Source organism: Pelophylax lessonae, assembly GCF_965119305.1.
Source record: "Pelophylax lessonae genome assembly, chromosome: 9".
In the NCBI taxonomy this organism is placed as follows: Eukaryota; Metazoa; Chordata; class Amphibia; order Anura; family Ranidae; genus Pelophylax; species Pelophylax lessonae.
In genome coordinates, this window is record NC_138776.1 from 255,901,960 (window position 1) to 255,924,072 (window position 22,113).

At 46.6% G+C, this 22,113-nt stretch overlaps 1 protein-coding gene across 1 annotated transcript; it reads right to left on the bottom strand.

The window, feature by feature from the left end:
• Positions 1-14,494: 14,494 nt before the first annotated feature.
• On the bottom strand, positions 14,495-22,113 carry LOC309562983 (uncharacterized protein). Its single transcript, XM_082267309.1, has 7 exons — positions 22,018-22,113; positions 16,882-17,025; positions 16,562-16,712; positions 16,365-16,462; positions 16,126-16,264; positions 15,259-15,386; positions 14,495-15,114 (listed from the first exon to the last, which is right to left on the bottom strand). The coding sequence occupies exons 1-7, from the start codon at positions 22,093-22,095 to the stop codon at positions 14,725-14,727; spliced, it is 1,128 nt and encodes a 375-aa protein (XP_082123435.1). The 5' UTR covers positions 22,096-22,113; the 3' UTR covers positions 14,495-14,724.

Genomic DNA, 22,113 nt, shown 5'->3' on the forward strand with positions numbered 1-22,113 from the left:
AGTGATCACCGAATTCACCCGCCGCGCCAAAACCTTAGCCAGCAATTTGACGTCCGCCTGGAGCAGTGAAATGGGCCTGTATGATCCCGGGTCCGTGGGTGACTTCCCGGGTTTGAGCAGAAGCACAATGCTTGCCCTAGACATGGACTCCGGAAGTGTCCCAGCCTCTCCAGCCACCCGGAACACTTCCAGCAACTGCGGCAGCAGCAGCCCCGAGAAGGTTTGATAAACCTCCACTGGGAGGCCATCATCCCCGGGTGCCTTGGCTCCCGGAAAGAGAGCCAGTGCCTCCATCAACTCCTCCTCCGTAATGGGTGCCTCTAGTCCCTCCCGTTGTTCGGCCGTGAGTCTCGTGAATGGTATGGTACTCAAATACTCCTGCAACTCCTCCGAAGTGTACTCCACCCTTGTAGAATAAATGTCAGCGTAGAACCTAGCAAGTTCCGCCATGATCTCCTCCTGCCGATTCACCAGCTGCCCTGACGGCAGCCGAAGTGCCCCTATGGGGGGAACTGAGGGGCGCGCCCCCACCAAACGAGACAGCAAGCGGCCCGTCCGCTCCCCCTCTTCATAAAATGTGGTCTTGGAGAAAAAGCGTTTCTTGTCTACTTTAGATCGGACTTCCCCCAACCATACCGATTGAGCCGAGAGCCAGGCCGCCCTCTTCTCCTCAGTAGGGTCAACAATATAATCCTCCTCCAACCTCTGCGCACTACCAGCCAATTGTTCCTCAAATTGCTTAGATCCCGTCTGAACCTTCCGGATATGTGTAATCAACACCCCTCGGAGGTAGCATTTGAAGGCATCCCATCTCGCCAGCACATCCCCGTGGTGGCCGTGGATCTCGAAGAACTCCCCGATGGCGGCCGCAATGCCGTTGTCTTGTGGGAACAGCTTCAACCAAAACGCGTTGAACCTCCAGGGGGCCCTAGTTAAGGCCACCCGGGGGCGCACCGCCAGCTGAACCACCAGCGGAGAGTGATCAGAGATTCCCCTAAGGGCATATTCCGTTTCCTCCACCACAGGGAGGGCGGCCCTGTTACACACACAGAGATCAATCCTAGAAAGGGAGGAGTGCGTTTTAGAAAAACAAGAAAACTGAACCACTCCAGGATGCTTCAAACGCCAGGCCTCTGACCAATCCACCTCCTCCAGGAAGCGCGAAAGGGCAGTGCCCCTGCCAGCCACCGAAGAGGGGGATGGTGGATGCCTATCCAGGACAGGGTCCAAGACACCATTAAAATCCCCCACAACTATCAGCGGGGTGTCCGCTTTGTCTAGCATAAAGTTAAGCAATTCTCTAAGAACTAAAGAGGAAAACGGGGGCGGTATGTAAACCACCGCCAACACACATGTAAATCGAAACAGAACACAGTGCAAAAAAACGAATCTCCCCTCGGGGTCCACCTGCACCCCCAGCTCCCGGAAAGCCAGCGCCCCGTGGACCAGAACGCTGACTCCCCTGGAATACGTGGAGTGGGTGGAGTGGTACCCCCAACCCACCCAAGAATATCTCAAACAGCTCACAGTGTCCCCCTGCAGGTGTGTCTCTTGCAGGCCTATGATGGCCGGGTGGTGTTTCTTCAACTGTGCAGCAATCATGGCCCGTTTTACTGGGCACCCAAGGCCACGGACATTCCATGAAATTACAGGTACTCCAGCCATGTCAAAAAAGAAAAACAGCGTGGGGCCTCGGCCCCCCCGCTCCGCCGCCATGCAACAGAGCAGGGAGCGACATCCAGCAACAAGGGCGAAGGGGGTAAGCTGTGAAGATACAGAGAATCCAAAAAATCCGGTGTGGGTGAAGTTCTCTCAAAAACAAGAATAGAAAACAGAAGGAAAAGAACCAGTCCAGCAAGGCACAACGGTGCCTCGTCACAAAACTGAGAACGGGCAGGCAGCCCAATATCGGTAAACCCGACATTGTCCGGACAATCCAGTGGTGTCCACCCGCCCAAAAACGCACAACCGTGCAAAAAGGTCATAACATGCCACACCCGCAGCGTGGATAGATACAGCAAAGCCCAGATATGCATACCTTGCGTAGAGCTTCATCATCCAAACGGTAAACTGTAAACGTCCCCGGCCGGGCCAAATTATAATCCAAATGTGAAAGCATTTTTAGAAGGGAGCAAACCCCGAAACCCAGCAGGAACCCGTCACGCCACCACTCCAACTCAGTCTCCCGGATCTTCAGGACGTCTGCGGCGGAGGGCGGGCTCGTTCACGTCCAGCCAAGTCACCGCGTCTGTGGCCGTATCAAAAAAGTGTGCTCGCCCCTCAGCCGTGACCCGGAGACGGGCGGGATACAGCATGGCGTACACCAGACCCAGGCGGCGAAGTCGCTGCTTCACGTCAATAAACTTTGCTCTTTGCTTCTGCACCTCGGCAGAAAAATCAGGGTAGAATGACACTCTGACCCCATTGAAACGTATGTCTGCCTTTTCTCTGGCCAGTCGCAGGATCTTCTCCCTGTCACGGTAGTGGAGTATTTTTGCAAGCATTGGCCTGGGGGCATTGCCAGGCAGGGCTCTAGTGGGGACCCGGTGTGCCCTCTCCACAGCGAACAGGGGGGAGAAGGAGGCCCGGTCAAAAGTATCGCACAGCCAAGTCTCAACAAAGTCAGTAGGATCCCGTCCCTCCACCTTCTCCGGGAGCCCCACTATGCGGACATTATTCCTGCGCAGGCGGTTCTCAATATCGTCCGTCTTATTCCTGTTAGCCTGCGCCAGCCTGGCCGTTTCCCTGGATTCCGAGAGTAATGTGGGCATCTGATCCTCCAGGTCGCAGATGCGACTTTCAGCAGCAGTGGTGCGTTCCCGCATTTTTTGTAAATCCTGCCGCAAAAGGGCCACCTCCTCCGTGAGACCCCCCAGTCTGTCCTTGACAACATTCACGGAAGCCGTGCACTTCTGCACAGCCAGTAGGATATGTCCCAAGGTGGGCTGAGTCCCCTCCAGCACAACTCCCTCCAGCTCAGTCCCAAAATCAAGCTGCTCAGGTGGTTCCAGAGCCCCCGTGTCCAGCTGAGTGTCCCCCAATGCCTGTGCACCTGGCTGAGGTGCAGTCTCCACTGCGCTGGGGCCCGGGATGTCACACAGTTTCTTGGCATACAGGAGGATATCGCCAGCACTATCTTTTCCCCCCGGGCGCCCTGTTTTTGGTTTAGTCCCAGTGTCCTTCAGCTTGTCAAGGCCCCTTGAGGTGGGCTGCGGTGTCCCTACGCCGGCGCCATCTTGGCCGGCCGGGCCAGGGACAGAGCCATCCTTTAGTTTGCTCCCGCGGGTCATAGCAGCCCCTGCGCGTGACATGCAAGGTGCCAGGAGATAGGGCCCAGATTGCGGAACAGTCCCCAGTGGTCAGTGGGCCGGTAGAGGAGAACCGCCGCTCACCGCATCCGCGCTGCTCGGAGCGGGCGCCCGCAGCAGGAAAGTCCGCGGCTTCGGCCTCCAACTAGGCCGCAATCCGGAGCTCAGCTGGTAACGCTCCGCCACGAAAACTAGGGCCAGTCCCGCACAGCAGATGGTGATGCAGTGCCAGGGGAGGCGATCCAGGACCCAGGTCTGCAACGATAACGGAGGATGGCGGGGGATAGTGATCCGGCGGTGCGGTCCCCTCCTCGCGGCCCGCAGCAGCCCCGATCCAGGCACCTATCCGGGAGCAGCACACCACGCTAGCCTCAGGGGGACCCCCCGAAGAGGATTAGGGTCCAGAACAGGGTATCCCGGCCGGGGAAAAGGGCAATTAGTCCAGGTTAATGGAGGGAGCTCCGTGAGTCACTTCTACTCACATGCCCGGTCGGCCACGCCCCCTCGCAATTTTCTATAGTTTAAATCAGTGGTCACCAACCTATGGCCCTGGGGCCAGATGTGACCCTTTACCTGTCCCTTTCAGCACTATCTCACCCACTGACTCCAACAATTGGACATAATTCCTCCCACTGACACCAACAGTTGGGTACTACTTGGCCCACTGACACCAATGATGGGGCACTATTCCTTCTGCTGACACCGATGATGGGACACTATTTCTCCCACTGACACCAATGATGGGGCACTATTCCTCTCACTGACACCAATGATGGGGCACTATTCCTACTGCTGACACCAATGATGGGACACTATTCCTTCCACTAACACCAATGATGGGGCACTAGTCCTTCTGCTGACACCGATGATGGGACACTATGCTTTCCACTGAAGCCAATAATGGGGCACTACTCCTCCCATTGACATTAATGATGAAGAACTATGCCTCCCACTGACACTAATGATGGGATACTATTCCTCCCACTGACACCAATGATGGGGCACTATTCCTTCGGCTGACACCAATGATGGGGCACTATGCCTCCCACTGATACTAATGATGGGGCACCAATACTCCCACTGACACCAAAAATGGGGCACTACTCCTCCCACTGACACCAATGATGGGGCACTATGCCTCCCACTGACACCAATGATGGGGCACTATGCCTCCCACTGACACCAATGATGGGGCACTATTCCTCCCGCTGACACCAATGCAATGATGGGGCACTATTCCTCCCGCTGACACCAATGATGGGGCACTATTCCTCCCACTGATACCAACGATGAGGCATTATGGAAAAAAGGAAAAAAAGCAGGATGAGGCATTATTCCTCCCCTAATACCAAAAATGGGGCCTTGTTTACTCCCACTTGCACCAATACATTTTCTACTCCCACTTGCCCGAGTCATGCCCTCTAAAGTCTGAAGGACTGTAATCTAGCCCTTTGTTTAAAAAGTTTGGAGACCCCTGATTTAGAGTGATCATTTCATCAATATAAAACTGCAGAGAAAGGTATTACATGGCCAGGAATGAAGAGTGCTGACATGTACTTTCCCTGCTGCCCATCGTACCAAACAACGCTCTATTGCTGAGGGATTGTCTACTAAAGTCAATAGGGCAGGGTGGACATCAGGGGAGACGCTTACAATTTAATTTTTAGAGAACAGCTTTCTTCTCAGTTTTGCGACATGGTCACATCCTCACTCCTGCTTCAGACCACCCTGTGCCTCATGCTCTAGTTCCTCATTACCTGGCATCTTCTCTCCTTCACATCTATGAGGACCTGTGGAATGATAGGCACTTCTGCCTGACAAGTTCTTTGCCATGAGGTTCCATGTTGAACTTCCAATGACCAGTATAAGAGAGTGAGAGCGATAACACCAAATTTAACATACCTGCTCCCCATTCAACAACAGTCATGCAGACCAATTTGATGCAATGTTTGGCATATGGTCTGAGCACCGAAAGGCTGACCCTCCACCCCTTCAACCTCTGCAGCAATGCTGGCAGCACTCATACGTCTATTTCCCAAAGACAACCTCTGGATATGACGCTGAGCACGTGCACTCAACTATTTTGGTCGACCATGGCGAGGCCTGTTCTGAGTGGAACCTGTCCTGTTAAACTGCTGCATGGTCTTGGCCACCGTGCTGCAGCTCAGTTTCAGGGTCTTGGCAATCTTCTTATACCCTAGGCCAGCTTTATGTAGAGCAACAATTCTTTTTTTTAGATCCTCAGAGAGTTCTTTGCCATGAGGTGCCATGTTGAACTTCCAGTGACCAGTATGAGAGAGTGAGAGCGATAACTCCAAATTTAACACACCTGCTCCCCATTCACACTTGAGACCTTGTAAAACTAACAAGTCAAATGACACCAGGGAGGGAAATGGATAATTGGGCCCAATTTGGACATTTTCACTTAGGGGTGTACTCACTTTTGTTGCTAGCGGTTTAGATATTAATGGCTGTGTGTTGAGTTATTTTGAGGGGACAGCAAATTTACACTGTTATACAAGCTGTACACTCACTGCTTTACATTGTAGCAAAGTGTCATTTCTTCAGTGTTGTCACATGGAACAAATATAATAATTTACAAAAATGTAAGGGGCGTACTCACTTTTGTGAGATACTGTATATACACTAAATTACCAAAAGTATTGGGAAGTCTGCCTTTACACGCACATGAACTTTAATGGCATACCAGTCTTAGTCCAGAAGGTTCAATATTGAGTTGGCCCACCCTTTGCAGCTATAACAGCTTCAACTCTTCTGGGAAGGCTGTCCACAAGGTTTAGGAGTGTGTCTATGGGAATGTGTGACCGTTCTTCCAGAAGTGCATTTGTGAGGTCAGGCACTGATGTTGCAGCAGAAGGCCTGGCTCACAGTCTCTGCTCTAATTCACCCCAAAGATGTTCTATCAGGTTGAGGTCAGGACTCTGTGCAGGACAGTCAAGTTCCTCCACCCCAAACTCGCTCATCCATGTCTTTAATGACCTTGCTTTGTGCAGTGGTCCAAATCATTTGGTGGAGGGGGGATTATTGTATGGGGTTGTTTTTCAGGGGTTGGGCCCCTTATATCCACTGAAGGGAATTCTTAAGACATACCAAAACATTTTGGACAATTTCATGCTCCCAACTTTGTGGGAACAATTTGAGAATGGCCCCTTCCTGTTCCAACATGACTGCATGGTCCATAAGGACGTGGATGAGCGAGTTTGGGGTGGAGGAACTTGACTGGCCTGCACAGAGTCCTGACTTCAACCCAATAGAAGACCTTTAGGATGTATTAGAGCAGAGACTGCGAGCCAGGCCTTCTCATCCAACATCAGTGCCTGACCTCACAAATGCGCTTCTGGAGGAATAGTCAAACATTCCCATAGACACACTCCTAAACCTTGTGGACGGCCTCCCCAGAAGAGTTGAAGCGGTTATAGCTGCAAAGGGTGGGCCAACTCAGTATAACCCTACGGACTAAGACTGGGATGCCATTAAAGTTCATGTGCGTGTAAAGGCAGGCGTCCCAATACTTTTGGTAATCTAATGTATATATTGTACATTCAAATCAGTCCCTGGCCTCATGGAGCTTACAATCTAAGGTCCCTAACTCAAATTCATACATACACACACTAGGGCCAATTTAGGCAGAAGCCAACCTAAAACAGAATAATTATCAAGCCAAGCATGGACCTTGCTCAGCAAATTGAAAGCACAGCAGGCCACACAAGAACAGTTCGTATGATACTTGCAAGAACTGGACTCTCGCACGGACTGTCTGCAATCCTCCCTGGAGGCTCTGACCACCTCTGCCATATGTTTGTACTGCATGTACAACCTCAGCCAACTGCCTCCTCCTTGACACTGCATCTATGGCCATCTCGTCATTGTTCAAGGATCCTAAGAGCTAACTGATCTTCCTTAATCAGTGCGGAATTTACTTTGAACTGCAGCACCCGAATTTTCCCCATTCACTGATCCAAGGTGGCTTATGTTATCTGCTTCCAAAGCAAAAGATGTCCTGGTCTGGGTTTTCCCTGGTTTAGAATTTGCCAGAGTTCCAAGACACCTTTCTCTTCTGCTGCTGCTATGCCTTTACCAAGGAACTATGACATGCGACAGTAGGACATTCAGTTTTGGGTCCCTGGTGGCTGAACTGGTCTGAAACAATGAAGCCCTAATGGCCACATTCTGGTGGAGACAATCCAATTATGTAAAACGTGAGCGGGTAGGCAAGGAACTTCCCCTTCTATCCGAATTATTTAATTTTACACTCTATCCTTATCAGTGTTCGTTTCCAGGAACTTTACTAGGAGAATAAGTCTCAACAGTGCGTCTGCTCCTTGTGCAACTGCATTGCCAGTCCTTTTGAGACCTCTGACAATAGCAGGCCTTTCGGCTTTCAAATTAGGTTTTCCTCCCCACCTTCGAACACACAATTCCTTTCATGCCTCTCTTCTGAAGCTGGTGGATCTTACCAGATTGTCCTACCCCACTGTATGTTTCTCCTCAAGTAGCTTTCTTTCAGGAATAAGAGTTCCAACAAATATAAGATTCCAGGATCTCCAGAGGCAAGTTGAATTACCTGTATGATTGAAAAGGCTTTGGCTCGAAGAACATTCCTGGATCCTATTTGGCATTAGATGCTTTTGTTCCTCAACCCGTATGAAAAATTCTATCACCTCCTCCATCTGCAACAGGTCGGGAGACCCTATAAGGCCTGATACACACGTATACATTTTTGGTGCTTTTTGCATAGAACGTGTTTAATAGGAAACCATGTTAAATGGTTTTAGTGCAAAATGCACTAAAAATGCATAGTTGTGAACCAGGCCCTTGAGGGGGTAATGCAACAGCTACTTACCTTCTGTGATCCATTGCTGGTGGTTCCTCTCCTCCACATGCCTATCACTCCCCTCAGGTACCAAATCTATCCCCTACAACAGTATAGCCCTCTGTAGTCTCTGCTGCAGCCACCATGGCATCCTTGCACCTCCATAGCTCCAGTGGCGCTCTGTCTTCTTGGATTATCAGCCTGAATGGTTTTACGTCATGGTACCTCTGCCTACCAGGAGGCACTAAAAAGCAGAAAAAGCTCAAGAGACTTGAATGCTGGGCGCATTGGACTGGGAGTTGGAGTTCAGAAGGGGAGTCATACTGTGGAAGTCTATGAACCATTGGACTACAGTTCCCAGGCAGAAGCAGTTATAAGGGAGACAGATCTGCATTTTCCCGGACTGCTGATAGGGCAATTTCCTCTTTGCTGTGAGGGGACTGAGATGTGCACATCAATCTAACACAAGCCTTCTGCCAGGACAGAGAGTGATGTCAGCCTGTTTGCAGAGGACCAGAGAATCTCTAGGCCACTTAGAAGTAGACTGACATCTGAACAGAGGGACTGGAGCTGCCATGTCTCTAGGATTGGTGAGAGACACCAATGCCATTAACCTGTTGCAGTGTGTCAGGAAGGGCATAGCAGCAGACAAGATGGCTCTCGTGGAAGGTGTCCTGTGCAAAGGAAGAGGAAGTGGCCACACACCAAAACCATAACTTGATAGTAGCAAAGATTTATTTGTACAAATCTGGATTCAAGGTACAACAGAATGGAAATGGTAGACGCGTGTTACACGATCAACAGCATGCTTATTCACTCCTGTGCAAAGGGACAGGCTAACCCATATTCTTTTACATACACGTAGGAAATGTGCATTGGTGCCAAGTGGCTATTTTAACTGAACCAGTCCTATGCAGCATTCCCATGCATACCTGTAACCGGATACTCTGCATCTGGCTTCTGTTACCGACCAGTCTTGTCTTGACTACTCCTGAACTCCACCTGCACCGACCCCGGCCTGCCTCTGGTCTCGCTTTTGCCTGTGCCCCTTGCTGCTGCCCCACAGATCTGTTACTGACTCCACCTGTATCCTAACTCGCCCCCCTGCCCAAGCATCTACACCTGGTCTGTCTGCTTGTGTATGACCCGTTTCGTCTGACTCTGCCTCTGTACCCATTGCTGCTGCCTGCTATGAGCCTCTGCCTATTTTCCTCGGGTGCCAGCTTACTGCCTGTCTGCTTCCAGCCTGTACCCGTCTGCTGTCCTCAGTGCCAGCCTCCTGTCTCCTGCTCAGCTGTGGTCTACTAACGGTCTTCCTCTGCTGCAAGCAAGAACAACAGGTTTTCTTGCCACTCTGTACTCCTGCGCCTTCTGTCTGCCCTATCAGGGGGCCCCGAGTCAGTGGTGTAAGAGAGGCCTTCCTCATTGTGTCAGACTTCTACCAGGTACATGACACAGAGGCTGAGCACATAGGGACTGGACATACGACTAGCAGCCTTTACCACACTGCATGCAAACTTTTCTGCGACAGAATTTTGTGCACCACCGTAAAGATGGGGCCCTGACGCTATCCGATTGAAGAACTAGGGCAAAGGACTGTCTCCTCAGATAGTTGTTCTACAAGGACTTCACTTGCTGCTGTAGGGGGATCAGACAATGCAAGGACACGCTCACAGTTTCTTTAGAAAAAAAAAACATCATATTTAATCCACAGGAAAATTCATAACAAAAGAAACAGGCTCATTGCCATAAAACAAACAAAAGTAAACCTCTGCTCTGCTGAGCCTTACTGATAAAGTCCTTATTCTAAGGCAAGTGTCCTTTACAGAGCAAAACATTTGTATCCAAGTTTCAGGGATAAAAATCCATGCTCCCAGTTGGTTCCTCACATGGAGTCATCCACACTCTCACGGAGATCTAGGACCAGCTGCCTTAATCAAGACTTAGACAGAGACCATTAAACTGTGGTCCACAGAATTGGGAATCTGTCCCACCCAGAGCTCCATTAGACTCCCAGTAAAATCAGCCCCGGTTTGGACTTTACTAATGAAGGGTAAAGAACTATCTCTTTACCATAAAGTCTTTGCTGGTATTACCTTAGATTGCAAATCTAAGAATCTGTGGAGAAACATATATCCCATCAATCACTTTTCCTGACATTTTAACCTGTTTCACAGGCACCTCGCTAGACTGCCTATAGTAAGGGGTACCTTTGTGGGAAGGTCTGTAATCTATGTACTGTCTCTTCCTTTAAAAGCAAATAACCTTCTCCAAAAAAACAAGTTCCAATAAGCCACCTTCATAGTGTTATTAATCAGAAGAGCAAGTAGTAACCGTACACATGAAACAAAGTAAGAGTCCACACCATGGTTTACCAACGAGAACTTGTTTTTTTTTTTTATCCATGCCGCTCATTACATATCTTTATGTAACGTAAGAAAAAAAGAACAGCCCAAAACCCCACCCATTGTTCCCAGGGAACGTTAGTAGATAAAGTGGAAATCTATACAAAATGCTTTTTTGTTATTTTCTGACAGAATAGAGAAGGTTATTGATAGAGAAGGCCTCTGCTGTGTTACGTTATCTGTATCCTTGTTGAGGAAATTTCCAATTGACAACCATTATTGGGACAGAAAGTCTCTCGGGAGGGGGAATCTACATACAGGATCTCACAAAAGTGAGTACACCCCTCACATTTTTGTAAATATTTTATTATATCTTTTCATGTGACAACACTGAAGAAATGACACTTTGCTACAATGTAAAGTAGTAAGTGTACAGCTTGTATAACAGTGTATATTTGCTGTCCCCTCAAAATAACTCAGCACATAGCCATTAATGTCTAAACCGCTGGCAACAAAAGTGAGTACACCCCAAAGTGGAAATGTTCAAATTGGGCCCAAAGTGTCAATATTTTGTGTGACCACCATTATTTTCCAGCACTGCTTTAATCCTCTTGGGCATGGAGTTCACCAGAGCTTCACGGGTTGCCACTGGAGCGCTCTTCCACTCCTCCATGATGACATCACGGAGCTGGTGGATGTTGGAGACCTTGCGCTTCTCCACCTTCTGCTTCAGGATGCCCCACAGATACTCAATAGGGTTTAGGTCTGGAGACATGCTTGGCCAGTCCATCACCTTTACCCTCAACTTCCTTAGCAAAGCAGTGTTCGTCTTGGAGTTGTGTTTGGGGTCGTTATGTTGAAATACTGCCCTACGGCCCAGTCTGCGAAGGGAGGGGATCATATTCTGCTTCAGTATGTCACAGTACATGTTGGCATTCATGATTCCCTCAATGAACTGTAGCTCCCCAGTGCTGGCAGCACTCATGCAGCCCCAGACCATGACACTCCCATCACCATGCTTTACTGTAGGCAAGACACACTTGCCTTTGTACTCCTCACCTGGTTGCTGCCACATATACTTGACACCATTTGAACCAAATACATTTATGTTGGTCTCATCAGACCACAGGACATGGTTCCAGTAACCCATGTCCTTAGTCTGCTTGTCTTCAGCAAACTGTTTGCGTGCTTTCTTGCGCATCATCTTTAGAAGAGGCTTTCTTCTGGGACGACAGCCATGCAGACCAATGTGATGCAGTGTGCGGCGTATGGTCAGAGCACTGAAACCCCCCCCCCCCCCCTTCAACCTCTGAAGCAATGCTGGCAGCATTCATATGTCTATTTCCCAAAGACAACCTCTAGACATGACGCTGAGCACTCAACCTCCTTGGTTGACCATGACGAGGCCTGTTCTGAGTGGAACCTGTCCTGTTACATAGTTAGTGAGGTTGTAAAAAGACATCAGTACATCCTGTTCAACCTATGATGTGTGTGTTTGCTGTTAACCGTACATTTTATACCCCTGTATGTTGTGGTTTTTAAGGTGCCCATCTAATAGTTTTTTGAAACTATCAATGCTCCCTGTTGATACGACTGCTTGTGGAAGAGAATTCCACATCCTTACTGTTCATACAGAGAAGAACCCCTTACGTATTTTAAAGGTTAAACCGCCTTTCCTCTAGTTTTTGTGAGTGGCCTCGTGTCTTCTTGTATTCCCTTTCTCTGAATAGTTTGTTCCTTATGCTTGGGTCGCCAGTACAGTATTTGTACATTGATATCATATCCCCCCTCAACCGTCTCTTCTCCAGAGAGAATAAGTTCAGTGCTTGTAGTCTTTCCTCATAGCTGATGTCCTCCATTCCCCTAATTATTTTTGTTGCCCTTCTCTGGACTCTCTCCAGTTCCAGCACATCCTTCCTGAGGACCGGTGCCCAGAACTGGACAGCATACTCCAGATGTGGCCGGACCAGAGTCTTATAGAGAGGGAGAATAATCTCTTTATTTCTGGAGTGAATCCCCTTTTTTATACATGCCAGTATTCTGTTGGCTTTGCTTGCAGCGGCTTGGCATTGCATGCCACTGCCAAGCCTGTTGTCCACCAGTACCCCCAGATCCTTTTCCATCCTAGACTCGCCCAGAGGTTCCCCCCCTAGTGAGTAGCTTGCTTTCTGGTACCCAAGTGCATTACTTTACATTTTTCAACATTAAACCTCATCTGCCATGTAGTCGCCCACCCCATTATTTGGCATGCCTAGTTTAGTATCATACGCAAATACCGAGACTGTACTAGATATCCCCTCCTCTAGATCATTTATGCATAAATTAAAACAGAACCCTGGGGGACCTCGCTTTCCACACCCGCCCAATAAGTACTCCCCATTAATCACCACCCTTTGCAGTCTCCCCTGGAGCCAGTTCTCTATCCATGTACTCACCTTATGGTCCATACCTACCTTCCTTAGTTTGAACAGTAAGCGTTTGTGGGGAACGGTGTCAAAGGCCTTTGCAAAGTCCAGATACACCACATCCACAGGCTTACCCTTATCCAGGTCGCAGCTCACCTCATTATAGAAGGTTAATAGATTGGTTTGGCACGAACGATTTTTCATGAATCCATGCTGATTACTACTAATAATACCGTTTTCATTACTAAAGTCTTGTATGTGGTCCCTTAACTTCCCCTCCAAAATCTTACGGACTACTGACGTTAGGCTGACCGGCCTATAGTTACCCAGGATATATCTCGGCCCTTTTTTAAATATTGGTACCACGTTGGCTTTTTTCCAATCAGCTGGCACCATACCCGTCTGTAAACTATCCTTAAAGATCAAGAATAATGGTCTGGCAATCACCTGGCTGAGCTCTTTAAGAACCCTCGGGTGCAAGCCATCCGGTCCCAGTGATTTATTTATGTTAAGTTTCTCTAGTTTAGTTCTAAGTCTATCTTCTGTTAGGCTGGCCATACAGGATACAATTTTCTTACAATTTTCTTGAAATTTACCTTCAAGTATGTAGTACGAAGGCCTGCCTAATTAGATACAAGTGAATGTGTTGTTTAGCTTTGACCTCACATTATGTGGTTTGTGGTAGATCTAACAGAAAATTGTACAACAAAAGTTGAACATGTATGGCCAGCCTTAGCCATGGCGGTACTTCCTGAGGTGTATTATTTAGTTTAGCCTTACAAGCTGGGTTAGTGTAGCCCCCCCGATTCTTTTGTGAATACTGTTAAACCACTGTATGGTCTTGGTCACTCAGTTTCAGGGTCTTGGCAATCTTCTTATAGCCTAGGCTAGTGATGGCCTACCTTGGCACCCCATATGTTTTGAAACTACATTTCCCATGATGCTCAACTACACTGCAGAGTGCATGAGCATCATGGGAAATATAGTTCCAAAACATCTGGAGTGCCAAGGTTCGCCATTACTGGCCTAGGCCATTTTTATTTAGAGCAACAATTCTTTTTTCAGGTCCTCAGAGAGTTCTTTGCCATGAGGTGCCATGTTGAACCTCCAGTGACCAGTATAAGAGAGTGAGAGCGATAACACCAAATTTAACACACCTGCTCCTCATTCCCACCTGAGACCTTGTAACACTAACGAGTCACATGACACTGGGGAGGGAAAATGGCTGATTGGGCCCAATTTGGACATGTTCACTCAGGGGTGTACTCAATTTTGTTGCCAGCGGTTTAGACATTAATGGCTGTGTTGAGTTATTTTGAGGGAACAGCAAAATTTACACTGTTATACAAGCTGTACACTCACTACATTACATTGTAGCAAAATGTAATTTCTTCAGTGTTGTCATATATAAAGATATAATTTAAAATATTTACAAAAACATGAGGGGGTGTACTTACTTTTGTGAGACACTTTACATAAAAAGCGAAACAAACAACATTGATGACTGTGCACTTGTTGGATGAATTTTCCGGCGGCTCTTGCCTGCATAACGTAACAGGAAGCGGGGACATTCCCCAAGATGAATAAAGGCAAAACAAAATGTGAGATTTTAGCAAAACTACATTATAAAAATGTACAATAAATTATAAAATGGAAAAAAATGTACTTTGTAAAGTAATGAAATAAAGAACAGAGATTATACAATAATAAAACGAAGATATTCTTTATGGGTTGGCTAATCCTTTTCGGACTGTTTCATCTTTATCATATGGTTATTCTAAGGACATAATGGTTCAGCCAATGAAATGCCACCAAAAGTTCTTCAGAGGGCCTCAGTGGCCGTGCGTTTTCTGGTGGCTAACTAGTCCCCCTTTCTGAGCAAAACTTTTGCTGCATTTTAAACAAACAAACGGCTTCTCCCCAGTGTGAAGTATCATGTGCTTATCACGGTTCCCTTTATGAGGGAAGCCCTTTCCACACTGAGGACAGTGATAGGGCCTCTCCCTGGTGTGGACTATGTTGTGTCTATTGACTTGCGATTTGTCAAGGAAACGCTTTCCACAGACAGGACACGCAAACGGCCTTTCCCCGCTGTGGATTCTCTCGTGTTGGGCAAGTCCAGATTTCCTCAAGAAAGACTTCCCACAGTGGGAACAAAAATAGGGTTTTTCGAGGGTGGGAATTAGCTGGTTATCTTTTATTCGGAATGTTTGTTCACAATTCTGAAAAGGAAACAAATACATTGTGAGGATTCCTAGAGATTAGAAGGTTTCGGTAAATTATCTGTACTGTGATATGGACATAGGATATTAGTAGGTGAATTATCTTTGGAATTTTCGTAAATTAAATAGATTTGCTGATCTTACCAGAAGATTGATATTGGGATATACATTTTTATTTCCCGGAGAATACAGTGCCATGCCAAGATCTTCTTTATTACAGTTTGCAGATAAAATAGGACGTCCCTCTGGTGTATTCAAGCTTCTATGGCCTCCTATTGGAAATACATTTTTTAATCAATAAAAATATAAAACCATATTTATTGTTCATGTTTTGCAGTTAGGATGAATGGTGGTCTAGAAGTCAACTGTTACCCAGATCCTTGGTACCGAATTGGGTACAGAGATAACTGTGCAAGACAGAAGTCAGATCATGTGTACAATACAACCAAAGCAACTATAGTACACTGGGTGAAGGTCTACATACACTAATGACTTGACATTGATATGGTGAGGAACAGAAGTGGACCTTCCTCCATCAGATGTGTGGGAACAGGACATTATATTGAGGAATGGAGATGGACCTTTCATATGGTGTACAGTATCTCCTCATTTGTTGGGAACATGACATTATATTGAGGATTGGAGATGGACCTTTCATATGGTGTACAGTATCTTCACCTCATTTGTTGGGAACATGACGTTATATTGAGGAATGGAGATGGACCTTTCATATGGTGTACAGTATCTCCACCTCATTTGTTGGCAACATGACATTATATTGAGGAATGGAGGTGGACCTTTCCTAGGCAGTACGGTATCTCCTCCTCTATGGTTGGGAACATGAATAAGAATTCAAAATTATTCTTTCAAAGAAAAGGCAACGGTGTGTGTTAGATTGCTGATTTTACATTCGGTCAAACTGCATCCCTAAATTTGATGATAATCAATTGAAACGTGAAAAAATTAACATAGAATAAAAATGTGAAGTTTTGCATATTATATCATTTTTACCTGTACTGCCATTTACGGAAGAGTCCCCCTTGGTCATTGTCTCCATCGTTTCATGTTCATTTATAGACAGCTGATCATCTATCAAATACATTTCTTCTTCCTCTTTAATCACAATTTTTATACCCATCACTTCTTCATTCTAAAATTAGAGTATGAGGGTAAGTACTATTATCCTGGGACTACATAGAAGAATACAGTTTAGAAGCAAGTTTGAGTCTGTCATCCTCAGTCTCATCTACCTGATCATGGCGAGGGATGGTGTGATCTTTCCGTGTGGATTTTCGGGGCTTCCGAGGACGTGGACGTCTTTTTTTGGGGGTTTTGTTACTCGATCCATCTGTAGGAAACACACACACCGACTGAATACATTGTTTCTATGTGTTTATCAGATGATGGGGGATCTAGGTGGACCCTCCATACTGCTCTCTCCTCTTACCCAGTGATGTGAGGGGAGGTTGATTCTCCATCATGATGGCCTTTTGGAGATCCTTTTGTTCTTCCAAACACTCCTTTATCACACAATCCTTCACCTCGTCTTCCTTTATATTTTCTTTGACACTAACATAAAAATTCCTGGAGTTTCCACCCTAAATATGTAAAACAAAATAGTAAAAATGCCTCTACTTCTCCATGGAGAAATAGACAGTGACATCCTGACACCTTATAGGAACCTGACACACACAATGATACAGTCACCATCCAGACACATCCCTTGTCTGTTACTGGATAATGTCCCAAATTCCCAGCACCGCTCACCTCTTTTGTCAGGAGGTCAGTGATCTTTTGGGTGACTTGTAAAATCTTCTCTTCATTATTTCTTTCTGGAACCAGTAAGGAATGTAGAGGGACCGTAATGGGGTTCTGTTCATCTTCTGATGTCTTCTTCGCAACTATGTTATTCTATGGAGAGAGACTAGCAATCACTATATAGATTTCCCAACAAAAGAAATTACAACTGCCATCATTGTCCCTCTTTTCTAGGATCTGATCAAGGCATCACTCTTTCAGAGATGATATTTCTTCTCATATTTGCAAATAAACCTTGGAGTTGATTCCAGTCACATTGTATCAGATGATACTCTGCTAAGATAATATCAGTCACAGAGCGGGAGATTACAGTGCAACTTCTTGCATTTATGGTCCCTCTTTGTTGTCTTCTGTTAAAGTAGTCCTATGCAAACCACGATTAAGTTGCGCAGGAATGTCGGCTTTAAAGCCACGCGACTTTGAAGCTGCACTGGTGTGAACCGCCATTTAAGGGCCTTGTTTTCAGGTTCTCTGTATGATGTGTTGGTGTGAGATCATTAGGAAGAGACATTTTAAGCATAGGAGAAGTCCTGACCTCAGAATAGGCACTGTGCAATGATGGGTGGTGCATAAAGGTTATATGAACTGGCTCAAATATAGTGATTAGGAGGCTGTGATATCATAGGTGTTGTGCAAGGCTGGGGCACAGAGGAATATTGTGCATTGAGGAGGTAATAAGTCTGATCATGTTGAGGCGAATACCCCTTCAAGGCAGAGTGAGAGCAGAGCTGCAGTGTACAAGAAATGTTCAGTTGTGATTTGGCTAGCTCTATTTTGTGGTAGAACCCCATCCATCAGAACAGCAGAACTGAGATTTCATCTGTCTTGAAAAGCCAACAGAGCATCTGTAAGACTGACACTTTACCAGCACTGTGCAGAGAATCACAAACTGTCACCCTGTATAAGAGGTCTTTAGACAGTCTTGGCCAAAGAACTTATGGCTCGTTCCCACTGAGCGGTACAGTTCGGTACCCAATTTTTGCCGTTTCCATTGCGAATGGTACCCTAATTCCAAACCGAACCACTTTTTTGGGACCCTTTCGTTGGCGTACCAAGCACATTAGTACCATACCAACAGAGTGGAGCTACACTCTGCAGAAATTTGATTGGTTGACAGAGAATCATCGATCAATGCTTCCCGGCTACACCACGCCTATCATGAAAGGAACTATTGGCGGTGGAAACGCAAGGTGTACCGTTCCGAACCGTACCATACCACTTAGTGGAAACGAGGCATTAGAAAAGAAAGCAGTCGGATACATTGGAACACCTCATCTAGTCATTGTTTTGCCATTGGTAAGTTTCCATCGGAAATGTATCATCTGTGCCTCCTTCCTCCCATAGCCCAAACAGGAACACTAATGTGATTCGAATGATCCGTTCCGTTTTAGATCTGGTGTTCCACCAAAAGCCATCTTGAGATGGACAGATTGCGTGTATCTGACTGCTTTCTGACATTTAATGATGAAAAGTCCAGAAATCTGATAGTTTCAAAATTAATGTCTATTAGGCGCCTGCAGATAAAACTGCAAGGATGTAAAGTTACAATAAAGATCATTTAATAAAGCTGGAGCATGCAAAATCGGGCGCAGCTCTGCAAAGAAACCTATCAGCTTCCAGGTTTTATGGTCAAAGCTTAAAGCAGAGTTCCGGCTGAATTATTATTATTTTTTTTTTTAAACACCCCTAGTATAGTTAGGGCTCGTGCATTTACACTAAGATATCCTGTAAACTGTCTCCTCTTTTGTTTTTGTGCAGCACGTCTCACTTACTTTATTCTTCTCCTGTACAGCGTGGCCACCTGCAGTCTGGGCATCTGAAGCCACACTAATCTTCTTCCGGGATTCTGTGCAGACTGGCTAGTCAGCATGCCCCTCCCTTCTTGCGCATGCGCAGTACGTCGCAGTGAGTCCCAAAGCTTGCTACGAGCCGGTGATGCCCATTGACTCCTGGGATTGCTGACACTCATCTCCCAGCAGGAAATGACGTAGGCGGCTGCGGCGCAATAGGGAGCAAGTGAAGAGATTTTTCAGCAAAAAAAGGTAAAAGGAACCGAAAAAATAGCCAAATCGTTTTTAGCATGTAAAAAAGTTATGCATGATGGGAATGATGGGAAGTGTAAAATGTGAACGGAACTCTGCTTTACAACAGCTGACCGTCCTTTTCTCTCAGCAGGTGCAATCGCGGCCGCCGGTCTCGTGGATTGGCATCCCCGCTGCCTAGCGCGTGCTCGCCCCCCAGCACCTCTCCTGCAAACCTGACATACCCATACATTGATTCACGCACCCGAGCCAGCCTGCCGCAGTATATGTGCAGCGGGCAGTCAGTCAAGCGGTTAAATATTTTTATTTTTTTACCCCATCACATAGGGGAGATTTATTTTGGTGACAGGTTTTCTTTAATGAGACATCCAGGGTCTAAAAGGCCACACGTCTCCCCTGTGCTCTACTGCATGTAACGCAATGCACATTGCACTGCATTACATTCTTTCCCAGCCAGGGAAGCGGTCAACAGGGACCCGGAAATGGAGTCACACGTCGCTTCCGGGTCAACAACTAGAAGGGGAAGAAAGAGGACGTGTGTCCGCTCACATAGCGCTTGATATTTTTAAAGCGCGATTTCCACGTGGAAACAAGTGTTGCGCATAGGGCAGCCCATTCAGGTTTGTCACCCAAAAGCAGCTCCTGCCCCTTTTAGGGGTGACAAGCTTAGCATGATTTTTAACTATGCGTTTTGCCGCGGCTGCCACGCAATTCTGTTGTGTGGCAATCGCGGCAGAACCGCACTGCATCTGGGGTGCCATTATTCTATGCGCAACACGCATTTCCGCAGCTGGAACGCTTGGTCCCGCTTTGCACGTTCTGCGATGCTTTGGAATTGCAGCGATTCCGCCTGCGATTTCAAATAAGCTTATGTGGATGGGGCCTTAGGCTAGATTCACACCTATGCAGGTTGATGCAATTTCCCAGTGCGTTTTGCACATGTATTTTTGGCACGTTTTTAACCACTTAACGACCAGCCACGTAGACCTACATCAGCTGACTTTAAGTGGTTGTACTGGGGTGACGCCTCTAGCTACCGTTTTTTAGAGCCGGCTTTCCGGCGGTAAAGACTGATGCGGCTCAGGAGCCGCTCGATACCCCAGCGTGCGGGAGGGGACGCCCCCCGTCGCCTTCCGCGGCTCTGCCCGGGTCTCCTGTCCCACCAGAAGACCCGAGCAACCAGCCAGCGCATCCGGAGGCGGCGTCCATGACGTCACTTCCAGGTTACTTGGCTGCTAAAGGCGCCGGATTTAAAAACTGAATGTATTCACAAATGCAGTTTTTAGCGTTTTGAATACATTGAAGTGTAGTGGAGGGGTTTGGGGTCTTTTAGACCCTTGATTCCTCCATAAAAAGTACCTCTCACTTCATATTACTGTCACAAGGGATGTTTACATTGCTTGTGACAGCAATAAAAGTGATCAGATTTTTTTAAAACCTGTGCTAAAATTAAAAAAAATAAAATAAATAGGAAAAAAAATAAATACATTTTAGCTGCCCCCGTCGCCGTGAGCTTGCGCACGAAAGAAAACGTATACGGAAGTCACGCTGCAAATGAAATCGCTGTTCAAACCACACATGTGAGGCAGCACCGCGATTGCCAGAGCATGTGCAATAAAAAGAGCTACACTCCAACTCTAAACTGGTAACCATTAACATTTTTTCAAAGCGTCGCCTAAGGAGATTTTTATTGACCGTAGTTTGTCGCCATTCCGCGGGTGTGCGCAATTTTAAACCGTAACATGTCGGGTATCTATTTACTCAGCGTGACATCATCTTTCACAATATACAAAAAAAAAAAAAAATGGGCAAACTTTACTGTTTAGTTTTTTTTAAATGCAGTGAAATGTAATTTTTCCCCAAAAAAAATGTTGTTTGAAAGACCGCTGCGCAAATACCGCGTGACAAAAATATATTGCAATGACCGCCATTTTTTTCTCCAGAGTCTTTGCTAAAAATATATACACATACACTATGTATATATATATATATATATATATATATACACATACACACACACGCATGTACATTTGTTTTTCATGCACTTCTATTGACGTCCTTGGAACCAAAAACGCAACTTGCTGCAGGCTAAAAAATCCCAGACCCTGTCCAAAAAAAACCGCGCTGGTTGAAAACGCACAGATGTAGAAAGTGACCCATAGGAAATCACGTTAAGCCCTGGTTCACACTGTTGCACAAGACTCGCTGTGTTTTCCCCCGCATAGCAATCGTACAGTGTCCATGCGATCTGCTGCGGGTGCCAATGTTAGATTAATGACACCCTGAAACAGATCACAGAACTCAGGGATTGCCAGATTTGCATCGCATGGGTGTTCACATTTTGATGCAGGTGCGATTTGAGCCATACAAAATGTGAGTCCTGTGCGAATCACATGCAGCGTTCCGCACGCACTAGTGTGAACCCAGGCTTATTGGACTGTAATGTGCAATCTGCAAAACGCATAGGTGTGAATCTAGCCTTGGTGAGGAGGCAAGAGATAGGCTACTTTCCCACTGCTCCCTGCATATGCCTTTTTATTTTTTTTTTCAGTTCCTTTCGGGGGCATTTTTTGGATGCCTATTACCCAGCATGCACCTGTGAAACTTGGACGCATGAAAAAAAAAAAACCGCAATGCAGGTGCATTTTTGCTGCGTTTTCTATACTTTTCAATGGGGACCTGCGGTTTTGGTGCGCACCACAGATGCAGCATGCATGACCTTTGAAAATGCACCGTACCCACAGTGCACCGGTGTGAAAGGTTGCATAGGATTGCGCTTTCGTTGTGCAAAACGCTGCAAATGAAAAAATGCATCAGTGTGAAAGCAGCCTTAAATGCGCACGTGCAAACGCTTAGCACTGGTGACGAAAAGTTTTGATCACAAAGAACTTCAGCAGTTACAAATTCAAATAGTTAAAAGAAAACTACGACTATTAGACTTGTCGCTGAATAAAAAACTGTTAGAAAGTTGTTTTTTTAGCCCGGCTATCAATCAATAAAATGAACCAAAACGTGTTTATGGTGCTCCCAGAATCCTCCTCACCTCCCCAGTCAGCAGGTAGATGATCTCCAGGGTGAGCTGTAATATCCTCTCTGTAAGATTGCTGCAGTTTGCCTCCATTGCTCCCAACTCTGTTCC

Excerpts from the sequence above, each read along its gene's own strand:
- LOC309562983 (XM_082267309.1), bottom strand. The coding sequence starts at position 22,095 with ATGGAGGCAAACTGCAGCAATCTTACAGAGAGGATATTACAGCTCACC. Across the intron at positions 17,026-22,017 it reads TCTACCTGCTGACTGGGGAG|AATAACATAGTTGCGAAGAA; the intron begins GTGAGGAGGATT and ends CTCTCTCCATAG. Across the intron at positions 16,265-16,364 it reads CCATCCCTCGCCATGATCAG|AATGAAGAAGTGATGGGTAT; the intron begins GTAGATGAGACT and ends CTCTAATTTTAG.